The sequence below is a fragment of the Silurus aristotelis genome (assembly GCF_946808225.1).
Source record: "Silurus aristotelis genome assembly, chromosome: 27".
Lineage (NCBI taxonomy): Eukaryota > Metazoa > Chordata > Actinopteri > Siluriformes > Siluridae > Silurus > Silurus aristotelis.
Genome location: NC_139600.1, coordinates 14,031,310 through 14,051,309, shown reverse-complemented (window position 1 = coordinate 14,051,309; position 20,000 = coordinate 14,031,310). Strand labels below are relative to the sequence as shown.

Here is a 20,000-nt window from a genome sequence, read left to right as displayed (position 1 = left end):
TTCTCCTTCAGGATCTTTATTTATTTATTTATTTATTTTTTGCGTAGCAGCAGCGTCTTAGCGCGCGCGTGTGTATGTGTGTTTGCGTGTGTGTGCATGAGCGCGTGTTGTTTTGTGTCCCGTGTTCCGCAGATGCCCCGCGTCTTCATGCTGCTGCCGGTGCTGCTGTGCGCGCGCGTGGCGATGATGAGCGGAGCTCTCGCGCGCCACGACGGCGGCAATTTTCTGGACGACAAATGGCTGAGCGCGAGATGGGACAAATTTCGCGACGTGAGTTGAGCCTTTTTTTCTATCTATCTATCTATCTATCTATCTATCTATCTATCTATCTATCTATCTATCTATCTATCTATCTATCTATCTGTCTGTCTGTCTGTCTGTCTGTCTGTCTGTCTGTCTGTCTGTCTGTCTGTCTGTCTGTCTGTCTGATGTCGTTTTACACACTGTCCGTCCGTACGTGTTCGCGCTCGTGACTCTGAGCCGCGGCGGCGTAATGAGGCTGGTTTGATCCTTTGACTTCGTCATGGGTCTTTAGTTAAGCGGATAATTCACGGCATTAAAACCTACGGGGGAGGTGGGAACTCAGTGGTTCATGCGTTGGCTCAAAAGGTCATAAGTTCAAATCCCAGCACCATCAAGCTGCCACTGCGGGGGCTCTTGAGCAAAAGGCCCTTAACCCCTTAACTGCTCAGCTGTGGATAAGAGCATCTGCCAAATACCACAAATGTACCTTTTAAATACCTTTTGATACCCCCCCCCCCCCCCCGGAAAGATAAGATAAGATAAGACTTTTAGTCGTCTCACATTGGGGAAAGTTCTCAATGTTCATGTTCCTGATTGACAGGAAGTTGCATGATCTGAATTTTTTGAAGATCTCAGGAAGCACAAAAGTGCACTCTCATTTTTGATATTTTCAGTGGTGTTGTGGTATAAACGTGACAAGATCACTGAATTGTAACGTTTGTAAAAAAAAAAAAAAAAAAAAAAAACAAAGACATTTTTAGTAAAAGTCCCTAAATAAAAATAGAAAATATCTGCTAAACACTGTTATTCATTGAAGAAAATGTAGCGTTCGGCAATGAGAAGTGAATCGATTAGATTTTTGAATGGGGGGGACGGAGGGGATGGGGGGGGGGGGGGGATAAAAGGTTTCACACCTTCAGGAAAATAACCATCACGTGTCTAAAGGTTGCATCTTGAAAAATTTTAAACACTTTTGTCTGCATATGTAATATTTGCAATAATGCAGTAACAGGCAGTGCATTTCACATTGAGACCTTCAGTGGTGTCCTGCCTGAATCAATCCCCCTCTTAATATCATTATTATGACACCACGGCTCTAGAAACCATCAGTATTCTAGAGAAATGCAGTAGAACAGAGCGCTGCATCACACACAGGAATCTTACACAGTGAGAATGAAGGTCATCACTAAAGCAAGAAACCCAAAGCACACAATTCAACACGTCTCCTTTCACTGTAGCCACAACTGCACCACTCACATACATCATTTCCAGCAGAAGCGTCGATATTCACCTCAGAACATGAACCCGGGGTTTCCATGAATCTCTGTGCATTTTTTCTGTGCATCTTGGTTTTCCAGCTTTTCCCCCGATCTCCAGCTTTTCTTGAAAAGTCTGTAAATGTCCTTGTATGTGAATCCACCACTGTATTAATTATTTCTCCTCGTTCAATGTGGAAATGTTCGAAAGCTCTGACTAGCGCACTCTGTGACCATCCGATCAGAGGAGGTGAAAATGCAGACGTGACCAGAACGCAGGATTGGTTAAAGCAACAGCTTCAGGCAACATAAAGTTTATGGTTAAATACCCCACAGTGCTCACAGTGCTAGCTTTGGGGCAATACGTAAAGTGACTGATAAAATCTGATTGAAAAGAAACTCGTATAACTCTAGACGCAGCTCTCCTGAGAGGAATGAAGAGAATACACTATTGGAAATAACTGAATACTATAAATGGACAAAAATATCTAAAAGCGTAAGGCAGTGATTCTGATGTTTGCTGGCCCTGATGGCTTGCCACAAATAATGTTATCATTAGCAGTGCCAATTATTGTAAGTAAAGTATAGTTTCACAAAATCTTCCTTCCTTCAAGAAGCAATTGATACGTTTTGTTTCAGAGGCAACACCGTCTTCCGGTGCTCACTATAGCTTTGACTGTTCATTTTGAAAGTTGTGTTTTTGTGAATTTTATGTTAACTCTTAAGGTAGCCTGATGTTAACTGGAGTACAGGTCATAGGACTGATTGGACGCATTGGTTAACTGTCAGTATAAAATATATAGTGGTAGCTCATTGGTTAAGGTGCTGGGTTACTGATCGGAAGGTCGGGGTTTAAGCCATGGTATCGCCAAGCTGACACTCTGGGGCCCTTAAGCAAGGCCCTCAACCCTCTGTGCTCCATGGGCGCCGAATCATGGCCGACCCTGTGCTCTGACCCCAGCGTTCTGAGCAATCTGGGATTTGTGAAGAACGAATTTCACTGTGCTGTAATGTATATGTGACAAATAAAGTTTATTCTATATTATGTGCAGTATAAATTGATGCTAGACTTATCCACAGTGTGGATGCTAGATCTAGGCTTTTTGTAAAATCATATTAACCAGCCATCAATCATGTCAAATCCCAGCTGTCATCTATCATCCAAAGCTTTCAACACAAACAAGACATATCCGGTAACATACTGGCGAACGAAGCAGGTCGCAAGCATACATCCTGCAGCGGAGGCTCCATTTCGCCAGGATTGTTGTATTTATTTATAGCAGGGTGCCACCAGTAACACAAATCAAAGATAATCCACTTACAGTAACATGGGCAACATGTCAGAACCATTGATCAGACGTGGAACTGACAACAAAGCCCTGAATAGCGATGCGATCGGCAAGACTTTGAAAAGAACAACAACATCGTTGCTAAATTCAGGTGTTCCCAAAATCATTTTATGACTCGAAGCCATTTCTTCCCTTGATAAATTATTAATCCCTTAATAATCATATCCAATATAATTTACATTGTGTTTAGTGTTAATGAGATTTTCCCCCTTTCATTTTTACATTGAATTCTGATGATTCACCTCATTTTATTTGAGAGCTGCTAAGAAAGGTTTCAGTTGTCCCTAGACAGAGAGGTAATCTATTATCCGTTATTTGAAATGCTGCACTAAGGGCTTTTCAACCGCTTTATCCATATTAAACACCATATCAGATACAGCTTATGAATTGGAAAACGCCTACACCTCTAACTTTTGAAATAGATCTAGAATAGAAAGGAGAATAACAAAACAGCTCCCCCGAGGTGTCCGCCTGCAAACCTCATAATTTTAGGCTCTAACAAAGTCCTATTGAGGTTATATGAACCTCCTGGGTCTGATTAGTTCAATTACGACCAAACCCACTTTACACTTATCCCACAAAATCCCATGGCGTTAAGCTTAGTTAATACGATTTTGCGATCTACTGTATCAAGTGCTCGCTGCAAATCCAGCAGGATCATAAAACTCCTATCATCCGTTTCAGTTGTTTGCTATGAAATATGAAATTTATATGTACGGCATTTAGCAGATGCCCTTATCCAGAGTGGCTTACATTTATCTTATTCATACAACCAGTTATGAGGGTTGAGGTTCTTGCTCAGGAGTGGCAGCTTGGTGCGGCTTGGATTTGAACTCACAACCTTCAGATCGCAGTTATGGGGGTTAAGGTTCTTGTTCAGGAGCGGCAGCTTGCTGTGGCTGGGATTTGAATGCACAATCTTAAGATCCAAAGTCCAATGCTATAACCACTAAGCTGCCACCTCCCTACTGTACATATACATAGCATGTGTCTATGGAATGGGCTTTTCCAAAATCAGACTATAGTTCATAAATAAAAAAAAAATTATAATTAAAATTATAATGTGGAATGTGGTGAAGTTAAGTGTCATCACAAATCCAAGTTTTAGACAAGGAATACTCAAGATCAATTCAAGACCCTGTCCTAAAGGGGTTTAAGGCCAAATACCGAGCTCAAATAACTGCAAGACTACGTTTCGTTGCAGACCAAAAAATACCGTCATTGGCATTGACTTTACTTCACAACATTGCCAATGTCAACCCCTTTTTTAAAATCATTAGTAAATCATTAGAACATGACCCAATCTAATCAGAACTCAACTAGTTGGCCTCATTCACACCTTGTGCCAATGATCAATCTGTTTTCTGGAATATTTTCACAATTCTTATTCTATATATATATATATATATATATATATATATATATATATATATATATATATATATATATATATATTTTTTTTTTTTTTTTTTTTTTTTTTTTTACGAACTTTCACTAAAAACCATGGACCATATGTTGTGAGACCAATGCTCAAGATTCCAACACATCCCAGTAACCATGGAAATAAGTTTGAGACATTTCCAGCTACAGAAAACGGTTTAAAACCGTACTCATGTATGCACCACTATATTTGACTAATCACTCATGAACTGCTCATTCCGTACGCTACATGTAAAGAATACGCTTTGATAGACAATCCGACTGATCTGATTCACTACAGAGGCAATTTTTATGGGATTTTACCTTTCGAACTTTAAATATATCCGTTTTTTATAACATGCTTTAATCGCAACGTGATTCAATTTTCCAACACAGGAAATTGCACTTTGTTGCATGTAGCAAGTTTTTGGACGTTTTAATGCAGTGACTGTTTTTACCACTGCATTTGTTAAATCAGCTCGTTACACAACATGACCTGTGCAGAAAGGCACAGGTTACATTGGAATACAATGATTTTAGATTAAAATACCCAATAGTGATTAAACTGTAAACCCTGGTGTGTATGTGTGTCTCAGTGGTCAGTGCTCGCAGAAGTGAAGTGCTCAAACGTACAAGATTTTCTCTTGCGGTTTTTTATCATCCAAACCAGTGCAACCATGCACTGTCGCAGCTTCCGCTTTTCCAGCTACACTATATAGACAAAAGTTTTTGGACACTTGACCATAACATCGTGTTTTTTGAACATCCCATTCCACATTTAGTCCCCATTTGCTCTTACAGTAAGCGCCACTCTTCTGTAAAGATGTTCTACTAGATTTTGTGGAGATTTGTGGAGATTCATTCAGCCACAAGGGTGTTAGTAAAGTCAGGTACTTATGTAGGTGAGGTCTGGGGTGCAGTCAGCATGAAAAATTCATCCCAAAGGGTTTCAATAGGGTGGAGGTCAGAGCTCTATAGCAGGAGATCTTCCACTCCAATCCATGTAAAACATATCTTCAGGGAGCTCTGGCTTAGTGCACTTTCTTTGGTTTGAGTCTCTTAGTTCAAGTGAAGGCAAAATTTGAACGCAGTCAGATCTAACGACCTCCTGTACAAGTGAGTGCCTCCAGGTTTGTGGTAGCAGTTTGGGGAAGAACTGCATATGGCAGGAAAAGTCATGTGTCCCAATACTTTTGTTTATAGACTGTACTTTTTGATGTGACTGTACATGGGCTTTTTCTATTCTATTTTTTTAACTAGAGTTCAGGTTTCAGCCTTGAAAGTTGATAAATTGTTGGATGATAAGAAATGAACATTATGAAGACTAAAACATTAATTTGTATGTAACTGCTTTGACAAAACTTGTTCCAGTAACTGAATATTTCATATTGACTGCTTACAGCCAAATGGAAGTGAACTCAGGGACTGATGAGATCTCCTGTTCCAGAGGATTTCCAGTTTGTGTGTGTGTGTGTGTGTGTGTGTGTGTGTGTGTGTGTGTGTGTGTGTGTGTGTGTGTGTGTATAAGATTTGAAGTTTGATCTCATAGGCAATGTGCTATTTCCAGGAAAAGCCGAATCACCCAATGCTGTCTCACTAAATTTGTTTTGAAACCAGGCCAGGAAAGCTCTCTATATTTCTCTCTCTCTTTCTGTCTCTCTACCTCTCGCTGCTCTCTTCCCTTCTCTGTACCCGTTTATGTGTTCAGCAGCATTGCTAGATCTTTCTAAGAGCAAAAAAAAAACGACCTTTAATATATACGTCCCAATACATTCTTCGATCAATCAGTACCCTCTCGTATATCATCCTCTGTACGTCTCTGTCTCTCTGTGGTTTAAAAATCACATTAAAGATTAGCAGTGCTTCTTCATGCGACTTTTCAAGGCCAATCAGTGACGGGACGAAGGCGTACGTGGATTATCGTCTCGCTAAACGTGACATTAATGAGACCCTCGATTTAAAAACGAGGCGAAGCAGCCCCCCGAAAGAACACAGGCTTTAAACAGCTTGTTCGCTTGAAAACCCATTTAAATGACATTTTCGAGATTTAACGCCATTTGAGTTTGACATTAAAAGGATAAATACGGGGCGGCATGCAGTCAGTGCGTTATTCTTGGCACCCTTGGTGAAGATGTGAACAAAAAAAGGGGAAGGTATAAAAAAACCTCTGAAATGTTTCTAAAAATAGGAGAGAATTTGAAAGGAAACGTGTTTTAATTTTTTACATATAACAGACAGTATTATAATTATTGGCACCCTTCAGGAATTAGCATGAAAGCATTTAGACTTCCTCTGTAATACTTCATGTGACACAGCATCTTAATCCAGAACGTCTCCAGATTCCTCAGGGTCCTAAAGCCTGTCAGGTGAATTCTGCTCTTCAGTTTACCTCACACGTTTTCAATGGAGTTCAGGTCATAGGACTGATTGGACACATTGGTCATGTCAAACACTTGACTCATTGCATGGATTTACAGATGTTTTGGACCACTGTCCTGCTGGAAGATCTCTCCATGATTCACTTGTAACATCTTGGCAGAGACAGATTTTTATTTAATATCTCTTGGCACTCCATGGATTCATTGATGTGACGTGTCCTAACAAAGGTCCTTTGAAGGAAAGACCTTGGAAGAAAACAGCACCATGGCATCACAGACAGACATTATCATTTACGGCATTTGACAGATGCCTTTTATCCAGATCTGATACATTTATACAACTGAGCCCTTGAGGGTTAAGGGCCTTGCTCAGGGGCCCAACAGTGACAACTTAGTGGGATTTGAACTTACAACCTTTTGATAAGAAGTCCAATGGCTTAACCACTATGATGCCCTGGCAACTAGATAGCCCCATTATACCAGCTGGGATTCGGTTCTTTACTGTATTCTGCGTTTGACCCCAAACTCCGGGACCCATGTTTTTGGGTAGAGGAACTTAAACGATTGCAATTCAACCAGTTTATTGGCATTAAGGTGGCATCCATTCTTACACAGATACACAGACATGGCAGCCACATCATTTGTAAATTTCCAACCATGGTCTTTGGAGAAACATTTGCTTATAGTTATTGCGTCATCTTACAGGCTCCTTTCAGCTCACTTTAGCATCTTATTAGTGGACATGGGTCTTTCACATATTCTAGATAGCTACAGTACGAAGTGGTATCGAGAAGTTTAGAGACTAGCGCATCACAGATCTGGTCGCTTTCACCGATAGTCCTCCCTCAGACGCCTTAGAACCTGGCAGTAGAACTGGATATTGATGGTCTGGCCCCAGGGGACGAATTCCCGGTGCACGATGCAGCGAATGTCAAAAAAGACGATTAGCATGCAATTGGTTGAGCTGCAGACCTGCCTCGCCTTTTTCGGTTTGTGGATCTTATGAGCTCTTTCACTGTGAAGACTGTTGCTTCTCCTAGGATCATAACCGCACTCCCAAGTTTCGTCTACAGCAATGATCCTCGACATGAAGGACAGGTCATTAACGGTACGCTGATGGAGATCTTTGCAGACTTTGCTGCTGTGTTCCTTCTGCTCCTGGGTCAGTGGCCTGGGGACGAACCTGGCAGCAACACGGCGCATGTTCAAAACACTTGAGGATCGCCTGGACTGTTCCCTACGACAGTGGCAGCAATGCTGTGGATTCTTCTCCGACAATCATCATGCACACGTAGCCGAATGATTTTGACATTTCCATCGGTTGAGCTAGTTGAAAAACTTCCTGATCTCTCGTTGTCTTCCAGTGATGTTCTTTCGCTCTTGAAGCGGGTGTGCCATTCAAAACATCTCGAATAACTCAATGCAGCATCACCGTAAACTTGCAGAATTGTGTGAAACGTGACTGTGGCAGATTTGCTCAGTTTCATGAAAAAAATGTCACGTTTGCTCTTTGCTCTCCATGGTCAGAATAGCAGTTGCACCTTTATGGAATTTGTTTTATTTGGATATTCAGTACACCAAACAGATGTAGAGATTAAGGGAATCCAGCCTGTGTGTCACATCAGATCTGTGTGCGTGTGTGTGTGTGTGTGTGTGTGTGTGTGTGTGTGTGTGTGTGTGTGTGTGTGTGTGTGTGTGTGTGTGTGTGTCATCAATAACATGTTCTATATTGCATGTGTAGGTATGTAGAAACAGGAGATAAATAGTATGAGATGTGGAGTTTAGCGCTCGCTCACTGCCTCGAGCTCGTTCTCTCCGGCTCTCTTTCTTTATTTGTCTTTTTTTTTTCTGTATGTTTATAACTGTGCTTTTGTGTGTATGCCATTATTTTTGTCTTAATGGAATGCAGAATGCAGGCTGGCAGCCTATTAGATAGAGGGAAGAGAGAGAGAAAGAGACAGAGAGAGAGTAGGAGAGAGAGAGAGCGAGAGAGAGAGAGAGAGAGAGAGAGAGAGAGAGAGAGAGAGAGAGAGAGAGAGAGAGAGAGAGATGGATTTATTCTGAGACAGCTTTATTGCCAGACTGACAAACAAAACCTTTGATTGGGGGGTAAAAAGAAGGACACCAGATAGATAGAAAATGAAACAGAGAGAAAGAGATCAAGTGAGAGAGACATATATTTAGAAACAGAGGGGAGAGAGAGAGAAAACGAGGCAGAAAGACAGGTTAAGAGGGAAAACAGCTAGAGATGGAGAAAAACGCAGCTATACAGGGCACGGATTAGAGAACAACTGAGGGAGGGAGGATGACTGTTAGAGAGTAAGATAGGAATGGAGAGAGGAGAGCAGGACATGGCGTACAGAGGGTGAAAGAGATACAGAGAGAAAGGTGGAAAATGAGAAAGACATTGGTGAGGAAGAAAGAGTGAAAAAGATGAGTGGAAGGCAGAAACATAGATAATAAGGCAGACTGAGAGAAGGGCAGAGAGAAAGAAAGCTGGAAATGGAGACACACAGAGTGAGAGGCAGAGGGTGAAAAAAGGAGGAGAGTCACTGAGAGGAAGACTGGGTGGGATAGACAGGGGGTAAGGACGATGGAGAGAGTGAGAAAAGAATTGTGAGGGAGAGAGAGAGAGAGAGAGAGAGAGAGAGAGAGAGAGAGAGAGAGAGAGAGAGAGAGAGGGTGCTGGAGGGAGATGAAGAGATATAGAGAGGAGAAGAGTAAGAGTGCAAATAAGAGACTGAGAGAGAGAGAGAGAGAGAGAGAGAGAGAGAGAGAGAGAGAGAGAGAGAGAGAGAGAGAGAGAGAGAGAGAAAAACGGCAGATTAGAAGGCCAGAGAGGAAGACAGGGGCTGAAGAGAGGCAGAAAGAAAGGAAGACAGGAGATTAGACAGCCAGAGAGGAAGATAGAGAGAAGTCTGTGTGTGTGTGTGTGTGTGTGTGTGTGTGTGTGTGTGTGTGTGTGTGTGAGAGAGAGAGAGAGAGAGAGAGAGAGAGAGAGAGAGAGAGAGAGAGAGAGAGAGAGAAAGGGTTGATGTACATTATTAATGGCTCACTGGTGTAATTCTCTGTTCCTGTGTCTACATTTAAAAAACTGTGTTGTGTGAATTGTCTTATCACTCTCATTATCCACACACACACACACACACACACACACACACACACACACACACACACACACACACACACAAGTTTTTTTCTAATGTATCACTGTGCTTGATCTTTTATTCAGCGTACTGCTGCTACTAGAACATTCCTTCAAGATAGGATCGATCGCATGTCTGTTTCGCACGTGTGATTAAAGTGCTCATAAAGAGCAATGATAATTTACACTGCTGAGATATTTCTCCTGGCTGTGTGTGTGTGTGTGTGTGTGTGTGTGTGTGTGTGTGTGTGCATGTACTGTGTTCTGTTCCATTAGGATAAAGTGTCCTGTCTGCAGGGCAGGTTAAACAAATCAACCCATCCTTTTACTCTCTCTCTCTCTCTCTCTCTCTCTCTCTCTCTCTCTCTCTCTCTCTCTCTCTCTCTCTCTCTCTCTCTCTCTCTCTCTCTCTCTCTTTTCTCTCTCTCTCTCTCTCTCTTTCTCTCTGCGGAGTGCATGCTGGGAGTGAGTAGGTGGAGCGTGTGGAGTGTGAGCGGGCACGTGCTTGTCGCGTTTCCTCTCTTTCTTTGCATTTTCTATCGTTTGCTAGTTATGTTTTCTTTATATGTATTATATATTTTTCTAAAATCTAAGCCCTCAGCTCTGGATATAGAGAAGGTCTCTGGGTGTCAGCACCAGCACCTCACTGGAGAGCATGGTGGCCCAGAGCACCGAGTTATTTAACACCATAACCCGGAGCCACGGTGTGAGAGTGGTGACCGGCGCTGGTGTGGAGGAGTGCAGCCTGGCTACAGGAAAACTGTTGTGGTTCTAGTCGTGAACACGGTGGAAAGGGCGAATAAACTAAACGCGGATGTGATTGTAGTCAGGGGTTCACTTATACATGTGCTTCCCCTTTCAAGCCCATTCAAAAAAGTGACACCAAAAGAGTTCCCCCCTGTATTAATGAAGCGATCTTCTCTCCTGATATGGAAGGCTCGTCTCTCCGATTAAAATCACCCCAGTCGGATGTAAGTCTGACCTGGTGAAGCAGGTCTCCAGAGAGAGACAATATTTCATACTTTTACTCAGTGTCTCAGACTAAAACCCTTTTTTACCCTTTTGCAGACTGTTTTCAGCGCTTTTAACAAATCCTTCTCAGTCCAAACTTTTATCCTGCAGGTAAAATATACTGAGAGAAGGCAAGCAGAGTGTCAGCTCTTAAACTTTGTTGTGGGTCAGGCAAAGATCTGCAACAACATCAGCCGAAAAGATCAAATAAAAGAAAAATGCAGCCATGACGCAAAAATGGTGACAAGAGCAATGATGAAGTTCAGGATTCTGGTGGACTTTCACAAGAAAACAGACAATTTGATGATGTTCGAGAAAATCTGGTGCAGTAAAAATGCACTGTGCTCTGTTTTTAATGATGAACTGCATGTTGCACAGAGCGTGTCTTAAAAACATGTACATTCCGTTTTTACACAAAGAACTTTTTCATCGGTTTATTTATTTATTTATTTATTTATTTATTTAAGTGATGCATTTACTTTAAACTGAATCTTTTATCGGTTGCTGTCACAAGACATGAACATTTATAATAAAGGTCTTGAAAAAAAAATTATTCTCTCACTCTCTCTCTCTTCCTCTCTCTCTCTCGCCCTGTCTTTCTCTCTTCCTCTCTTTCGCTCTTCCTCTCTCTCTCTCACCCTCTCTTTCTCTCTGCCTCTCTTTCTCTCGCCCTCTCTTTCTCTCTACTGCTCTCCCTCTCTCTCTTTCTCTCTCTCTCGCCCTCTCTTTCTCTCTTCCTCTCTCTCTCAGCACCATATTTAGAGACTCACTTTGCACTTTTTGCTTTCCATTGCAGTGTATATATATGTATATATGTATATATATATAAGAAAAATGAAGGAAGAAAAAAATGCGCACTTTGAAAGTTGCAGTATATCAGCATTTATGTTAGTCACAATTTTCTGGGCTCGCCTTGGCAACCCAAAAATAAATCCCCCTATACAAACTTGCGTAAAATCAAAACAAAACTCAGCTTACAAAACCGTTGTAAAGGAAAAAAAGAAAGTTCACCCAAATCAACTCCGAGATACAAAGTGCAAAAAACTCCAGCTACAGTGCAGAAAAGATGCATGCGTATGATTTACGGCTGAAACTGATTCCACTGTGAAAGAAGCTTCACGGTAAAATGCTCTCTCACTAAAAAATCGATGCCGTTCCTTTTCAAGGCAAAAAAAACTTTAATACAGGACCACATCGCTCATATCACTTATCACTCCTGGAAACATTCATAATAAGTATCGGTAAATCATTTATGGATCGTTACGCTGCCTCAGCATAAAGATTCAGCCTTGAAACAAACATCTCAGCAACGTGTACAGACTGTGTGAAAAGAATTCTACACACAGGTCACGGTGATGCCGAAATGAAAACCGTGTGAGGGACCTGAATATGACATTTACACAGTTAAAGTTGCTTTTTACTTCTACGTTACGGTGACATATTTATTTGTGTGCATTGAGTTAAGGGCCCTTGAGCGAGGCCCCAAGAGATTTAGCTTGGCGATAGGTGGTCTTGAACCCATGACCTTCTGATCAGTAACCCTGAGACCACTGAGCTACCACCTCCCAGTGTAGATGATCTAGGATGATTGAATGGTTTAAAACTTTCATTGTATTGATATAAAAATGTACAATAAATATTCAGAAACTTTGTGGCAGCTGTTATTGATTTATCAAATTAACAAATATTGCTTTTTTTTGTCGTTTGTACAGATTAGAGATGTGAAGGGCGGAGTATCTGCAGTTATGTTTGCCTGCTGTGCAAAATGTTAAATATTTGTACAATTGTGTCGTATCGGTATCGTCATCATTAGATCGAAAAATCTTAATTCGAACCATTGTACCATTGTTAATATACGTTTATATATATATACACACACACACACACACACACACACACACACACACGTATATTTACAATGGTACAATGGTAATCCCTGTGATGCCAGCGATGTGGAATGCTTGTCTCTGATTGGTCAGAAGGTGTTATTTAAAATGTTATTTAACAGGTCTATAACAGCTACTCTGCTACAGAACATAAATGTCTCATGTAAGAATTAACGTATCCATTCATTTATAAAAGAAATACAAATAAATGTAATACATAGAACAGAAATTGATCATTCATTTGTCCAATTCATTCATTCATAAACTATAAATAAATTGATAAATAATTCTAAAATATTACCATAATGAATAATTAAGTAATCAATTGTTTAATTAAAACAAATATTTGCTGACTCTTAACTAGCTTCTGGTATGAATATATATTTTCCTGACATGTAGCCTGGCATGCGTTTTGTAATGCCTGGCCCCTGCCACGCCCCTTTCCCCCCCTCATGCAAACAAAGAGACAATACTCGAGTATATTTACAGTTGAAGGTGTGATTGAGTGATGACATGAGATCATAAACCTCTCCTCGACTATAGACAGCTGTTAGACAAAAAGGGTTTCCGTATTTATGCATCTATGAAACAAAAAAAAAAGTGTCTGTCTTCAGCTGCCAAACAGCCATATGAACAATCCTGCTATTCTATTTTTAAGTCTCGCTTCTCCAACGTATGTGTGTGTGTTTCTCTCAGCATGTGCAGTGATCAGAAACGACATGCAATGAAAGGCCTCAGAAGGGTTCGAATCGATTAACTATGCTCGAGCATAAGCTCATTAACAGGCTTGAATGGAAATGGAGTTTATGTGGAAGTGTGTACATCAGTCACTGGTGTACTGTGTGTGTGTCCCACTAACATTCGTCTTTTTTTTTTATTTATTTCTCTTTAACGCTTACTAAACTGTAAGGAGGTAGAGGTTGGTATACACTTGTGCTTTGCATTCGCAACATGGAATATGTATGATGCAAGAAATAATACTAAACCCCACTGTTACAGTGCACCGTTACCTAATGTCCGTCTGTGTTTCAGGAACCCGGATCATGGAACCCTGGGAAGCCTCTTGATCAAGGTACGTGAGATGAACTTATTATTGATATGCTCTGTATGGACATATACTGGGACACCAATATTGGGACTTTTCCAGCCATATGTGGTTCTTCCCTAAAGCGCAAAGTTAAAAGCTCACAATTGTATAGGAAGTCTTTGGATGCCATAGCATGAAATTTTCCCTTCACTTGGGGAAGACCCAATCCTGTTCCAGCATGACTATGATCTGTGCCCAAAGCCAGCTCAATAAAGATATGCTTTACGTGGGTTGGAGTGGAAGATCTCCTGCTTTAGAGCAATAAACCCATTGTAAACTATTGGAATGATTGAAACTAGAGGTCGACTAGTTTTGCCGATTAATCAGCACCGATAGTTGATTGCTGAAACTATTTACTAAAAAAAAATCCATATCGATAGTTTTTCCGGCTTGCGTCTGTTGCTGGAGCGACCTCTAAAGTCCAATCACTATCACCATTTTACAGTAGGTTTACTGTTGACGCTATTTTGTGTTTTGTGAGTCTGTCCTACACTGTCTCGTGTTGTGTGTTTGCACTGTCTTTTATCTTGCGCTGTTTGCGCTAAGTTGCACACTATGCACTTCATTTAGCTAGGACAACTTACTTCAGTCCTTAGCTGTGTTCTTTTATGTAGCTCTGTGTTGTGTGATGTAGCTCTATGTCATTTTATGTCGCATCAGTGTTCTGGAGAACCGTTGTCTTATTTCACTGTGTACTGTATCAGCTATATATGGTTGAAATTAAAATAAAAGCTTCTTGACGTGCTGTTTGCTTTTACACGTGAGACTGCGTGCTGCACGGAGAGCGCTATATCATATTTATTATTAATCATTAATCATTTATCATGTATTAGATTAGATTAGATTAGATTAGATTAGATTAGATTAGATTCAACTTTATTGTCATTACACATGTACAAGTACAAGGCAACGAAATGCAGTTTGGGTCTAACCAGAGTGCAATAACAGCAAGTGCAGGATATACTAGGATATACTGATATTACTAACACCCATGTGGCTGAATGAGCACAAACCTCCACAAAATCTAGTGGAACATCTTCCCAGAAGATTGGAGGTTATTACAGAACATAACAGAAAATGGGAACTCATTGTGAAATGCGGATGTTTAAAAACCACATACAAATCTTATGGTCAGTTGTCCACAAACCTTTAGTCCATACAGTGTATATTTATAAAAAATAAAAAAAAATTATAATAATAAAAAAAAAAAAAAAAATATATATATATATATATATATATATATATATATATATATATATATATATATATATATATATATTTTTTTTTTTTTTTTTTATATAAAAACATAATCAGGGTTATACAAAAGCCCAAGTTTACCATTAATTAGTATGATTAATTTGTAAACACCTCAAAAATAATGTCTATTTTAATATATGCAATGCAACAATTTATAATAATAAATACTTGAATTTTGAATAGTCTACAAACTAGAAATGATGTTCTACAGTTCAGGACTATTCAAGTTTTTAATTGGATCTTTGGATGAACTGATTGCTTTTGAAATGATTGAACTAAAAGCGCACAGCGTGGAAGCTCGGTTTTGCCTCCATGTTTAACTCCATTGTGAGTATCTTGAGAAAATGAGTCCAGTACCTTGGATTCGGTGCTCTAAAGCCTAGCGGATTAATACCCATGCTGCACTGCACAGCTCACAACTTCTGACTGCATTCATCCCATTCTACATCATTTTATTCCCAGAAATCAAGCATTAATCGGTTATTAGTTATCATTAGGGATTCACTCTCATGCATGCCGTATTGCAGATACACACACAAACATACACACAATGCACTAAAACAATGGAATTAAAGAGTAAGGAAGAGTTTGGGTCTGAATAAGCTGAAGCCAGTGCTGGATTTTGTTAATACTCTTAACCAGCAGGTCATGTGTGAGCATTTGTAAATGTGTGAACGCAAGTTGTATCATTGAAAAAAGTGAAAAAGTGTGTGATCTTAATTATATTTAATAGTATGTGTGTGTGTTTGTTTGTTAGCTCTGGATCCTGCCAAAGACCCCTGCTTGAAGATCAAATGTGGCCGACACAAGCAGTGCGTGGCTGAAGACTACAAAACTCCAACCTGCGTCAGCCAGACGAGGTAATTCGTGCTTAAACCCGAGCTGTAGATCCACAGTGGATTTCCAACCAGAACTAGCTCTTAGTTTGCTGACTCGCTAAATATCCATATCGGATGTGTCTGTGTTTATCCCAGCGCTTTGTTTTCACAGTTTCTAAAAGCAGAAGTCTCCATTGTAGTCATATAAACAGTGGGACGTGTTTGATCAAATGAACACTTCACTTTTTAGCATCTTTGTAGGTTCAGTCATAGCATGCTGCTAGCGCCGAGCCAGGCTAACTGAATCATTAGCACATCCCATTGCTTTAATGCTTTAGTGAAAATTGACTGCACTATATATACAAAAGTTTGGGGAAACCTGAGCATACGATGAATATGTGCTTTTCATATGTCTTATTCCACTTTGTGTCCCCTTTTGTTGTTATAATAACCTCCACTCTTCTGAAAAGATGTTCCAGTAGATTTTGTGGAGATTTGTGTTCATTCAGACACAAGGCTGTTAGTAAAGTCAGGCACTGATGTAGGTGAGGTGAGGAGGCCTGGGGTGCAGTCAGCATTCACATTTATCCCAAAGGTGTTCATTTGAGCTGAGATCACACTCTAAAGAAGTCCATTAAAGATCTTTCACATGTAAAGTATATCATCATGAAGCTGGTTTTGTGCACATTATCATGCTGGAGCCGGTTTGAGTCTCCTAGTTTAAGTTAAGGAAAAATATAAGAATGAAAAAATGTCAGGTTTCCCGATACTTTGTTCTATAAAACATAAATCTCTATAGGAGGAAGCTGAAAGGGACTGATTAGTGGAAACCAGGACTGGCAAGTCTGCAGGACAAAACCAGTTTGAGACATTCCAAAACAATAAAAGAAATTCAGTTCAAAAATGTTATAATATTACCCCCCAAAAAACTGTAATTCTAAAATCAGAACTTTTAGATAATCATGATCAGATTTATTGCTACATTTTACATAAAAATTTTAGGTTTAATCCTAACAATGTCCTAATATTGTAAGTGTGAAATACTGTCAATCTATAGCCTAGAACACACCAACGCTCTCGGGTGTAAATGCATTTTTTTTATAAATCACAAACTTTGCATGAAAAATGGCATGAGCACATTTTCAGCCTCGTTTTTGTTTGTTTATAAATGAGACCCTTGGACAGATAAGCACAGAAGATGCTGCAGAACGAAAAATGGAGGAACGGGGAGAAAACAGCGAGGGTCAAGGAGAAGATTCAGGCCAACGAGCACAACTAAAAGTTTCCAAAGTTTGGGATAATTTTAAACTAAAACAAAAGTACAGTGCGTTTCACCTTTTTTAAAGTAATTTAAAATAGATTTTTTTATTTATGTTTATATATATATATATATATATATATATATATATATATATATATATATATATATATATATATATATATATATATATAAACATATAAACAAATATATATATATATATTTGTTTTTGCATTTTGATGTCATGTGGCAATGAAATGGGTTTAATTTTCACAGATATTCTTGTACGCAATTTCAGCAATAAAAAAGTAATTTTTTTTCTAAAAAAGAAAACAAATTACTTGTTCATTTTAAAAGACCTGTCATGTTTTTTCCTCGTGTATTCAGTATAAAACTTATAATCCAATTACTCAATTAATTGATTGACTAATCGGTTGAATACTCAATTACTAAAATACAGCTACAGCGCTAGTTTGAATATTTAAGTACATTTGAAGGCGAATAGTTTTGAGGAAGCACTTTTACTTCTACTGAAATAATATTTCACCGAGTGTATTTATAGTTCGTCCACCGCTGCATCCCTGAGCATAAATTTGTCGTAAAGCACCTCAGTGTAAAAAGCAATAATTTCCTTATTCAGATTTGATGCTAGAACTTGATTTAAATGTACATATTTTAATTAATGGAAGTTTATATCTCTCAGAACAACATAATGCAAAATGTTAAACTTCCTGTTTATATCAGATACACAGCCTGTCCACAGACATTTTGACGCCAGTGAGTTTCTCGCTTGTGGTGCAACTCGAATGTTTGGTGTGTACTTGCTCAACGTTGACGTTTTAGAAGAATATAAAATAAGCATGAATTTGCCAACATTCATTTTTTGCCCCCCATTTTATTTTGTCTGGATTCATAAAAAAATAATCCCAGTCGAATCTGTTTTACTTCTAAGTTGTAACACGACCAAATATGGTAAGGTTTAAAACCAGTAAAGTCGCATCTCTGTGCATACATTTACTGTTGAGGTGTAATGTAATGGACGGGAGCGAAAAAAAAAATACTCCAGCTTTAAAAATAAAATGATTGCTAGTCTTGAAAAATAGGCCAGCGGAGGATGACACGTTACACTCCCGAGGTCTGATTAACACCAGAGCAGTTTTTAACACGCTGTAAAATCAGTTTGCGTTCGTTTTGGGTCATATTCGGTCACCGATGTGGAACAGAAGCCTGTAGCACCTCTGATTAGAGTACGTTATATTTAAAGTGAATGTCGATGAGAGAGAGAAAGAGAGGAAAGATGGGGTTTGTTTGACGTGTGATTACGTGCTTTGGAAGACAATAAGAGCAAAGCTACATGTTCTCTGGACAAAGGAGCATGTTCAAACAAGTGTGTCTGATATTACAGCACTGTATATGAAATAGGGTTCAACAGTGTTATACAAAAAGTTTTGACTCGCAGTAGAGGTGTGTCCTTATTGTCCTCAGAAGATTATATTTGTCTTACTCGAAAACAGCACCAAGTTAAATACTCGAAACCTTCTGGGTAATCTATGTTCCAATTCCAGGGGCCTCTGCGCCCCTAACTAGCGCCAAAATCTGGTTTACTGATTTATATAATAAAGTCACCCTTAGGCAAACGAGGACAAAAAACTAATCCAGAATGTAGAGATCAAGTGTTACTTATTTGGGAAGCATCATTCGAAAGTGGTTTAATAGGTTGTGACTTGTGTTTGGTGTCCTGGGAAAAAACCTTCACAAGGTGACATTTGGATATTCTCTTATCTAGCAAAGGTTTTTTGAAATCTTTACAGACGACTGTCCGGTTTTTATTGGTGCCTCTGGTTCTCAAAGTAGAAAAAGGAATTGGCTATTTTTAGTATCCAGCTAACTCTGCTACTCTAGCTATCTAGCTAAAGCTGCTGTCAGGTGCGGGAGTAGAATCCACATGCAGGACGCTGATAGAGGTCCTGTATAGATAAAGGATATATTTCTATGGCCATTCAGATGCACACCATTGATGCATTTCCTAACACATACGAAGCATTTACTAGGGTGAACAATGACAGGACACTGTACTGATTTGCTCCTAGACAATTGGTAACAGCAATTGCGGCCACACAAACGGCAGCTGGAAGTGTGCTGAGTACAAGTGCTCAACATGGCGTCATCGAGTGGCTGCTAATGATCTGATGAAAGAAGGGAACAGTGCGAGGAAAGAGAGAGGGCAAAAAAAAAATGTTGGGTTCTCTCTTCCACTTTGTTTCACACGCCTTTTCATCGTAGAGTGGCGCGTCTTGATGTACTTGGAATTGAAACAGACATTTAATCTCCTGTTGGACATCATTCGAGCAGAAATCAACCTGAGACACATTAGTGGCCACTGGCAATGTGTTTCGATTCAGATTCCGGATGACCTGTTTTACACGAACCCTAATGTCTGTCTGTATTCATAGCAAACATACAATGTCATGTGTATCCAAAGTTAGATTCATTTATTTGAGGAAATTTATTTGTAGTCATACTCATACGCATGTAGCCTCAGCAGGGTGTTTATTAAGGATAAATACAAGAATCATGGTGATTGGTCAAACCATAGGGAGAGGGCATCAAACGAGGAATAGTCATAATACAAACAAACAGGGAAAAGACAACTCTCAAAACAAAGACTGAGAGAAACTGAAGTTCATTCAGTTGAGAAAACAACACACATGGTCAAAATGGACAAAAAGAGAGAGGATGACAGATCAACAACTTCAAAATAGCACTTGTTCCAGCACTTCCTTTTATTTTTCATCATTTTGCTGATTTTGCACTTAAGATAACAAAGCCTCAAGATACATCATCGTGTTTATGAAGTATATCATTCCACATTTAGTCCCCATTTTGCTGTTAT

At 39.5% G+C, this 20,000-nt stretch overlaps 1 protein-coding gene across 3 annotated transcripts in view; it reads left to right on the top strand.

Moving 5' to 3' along the window:
- The window catches only part of spock3 (SPARC (osteonectin), cwcv and kazal like domains proteoglycan 3), a 26,666-nt gene that overhangs the window by 275 nt on the left and 6,391 nt on the right, over positions 1-20,000 (top strand). For all 3 annotated transcript variants that reach the window (XM_083532979.1, XM_083532978.1, XM_083532980.1), the window contains exons 2-4: positions 133-270; positions 13,720-13,759; positions 15,789-15,891. In XM_083532979.1, the coding sequence (XP_083389105.1) occupies positions 133-270; positions 13,720-13,759; positions 15,789-15,891 (281 nt within the window). The remainder of the gene's footprint in view (positions 1-132; positions 271-13,719; positions 13,760-15,788; positions 15,892-20,000) is intronic.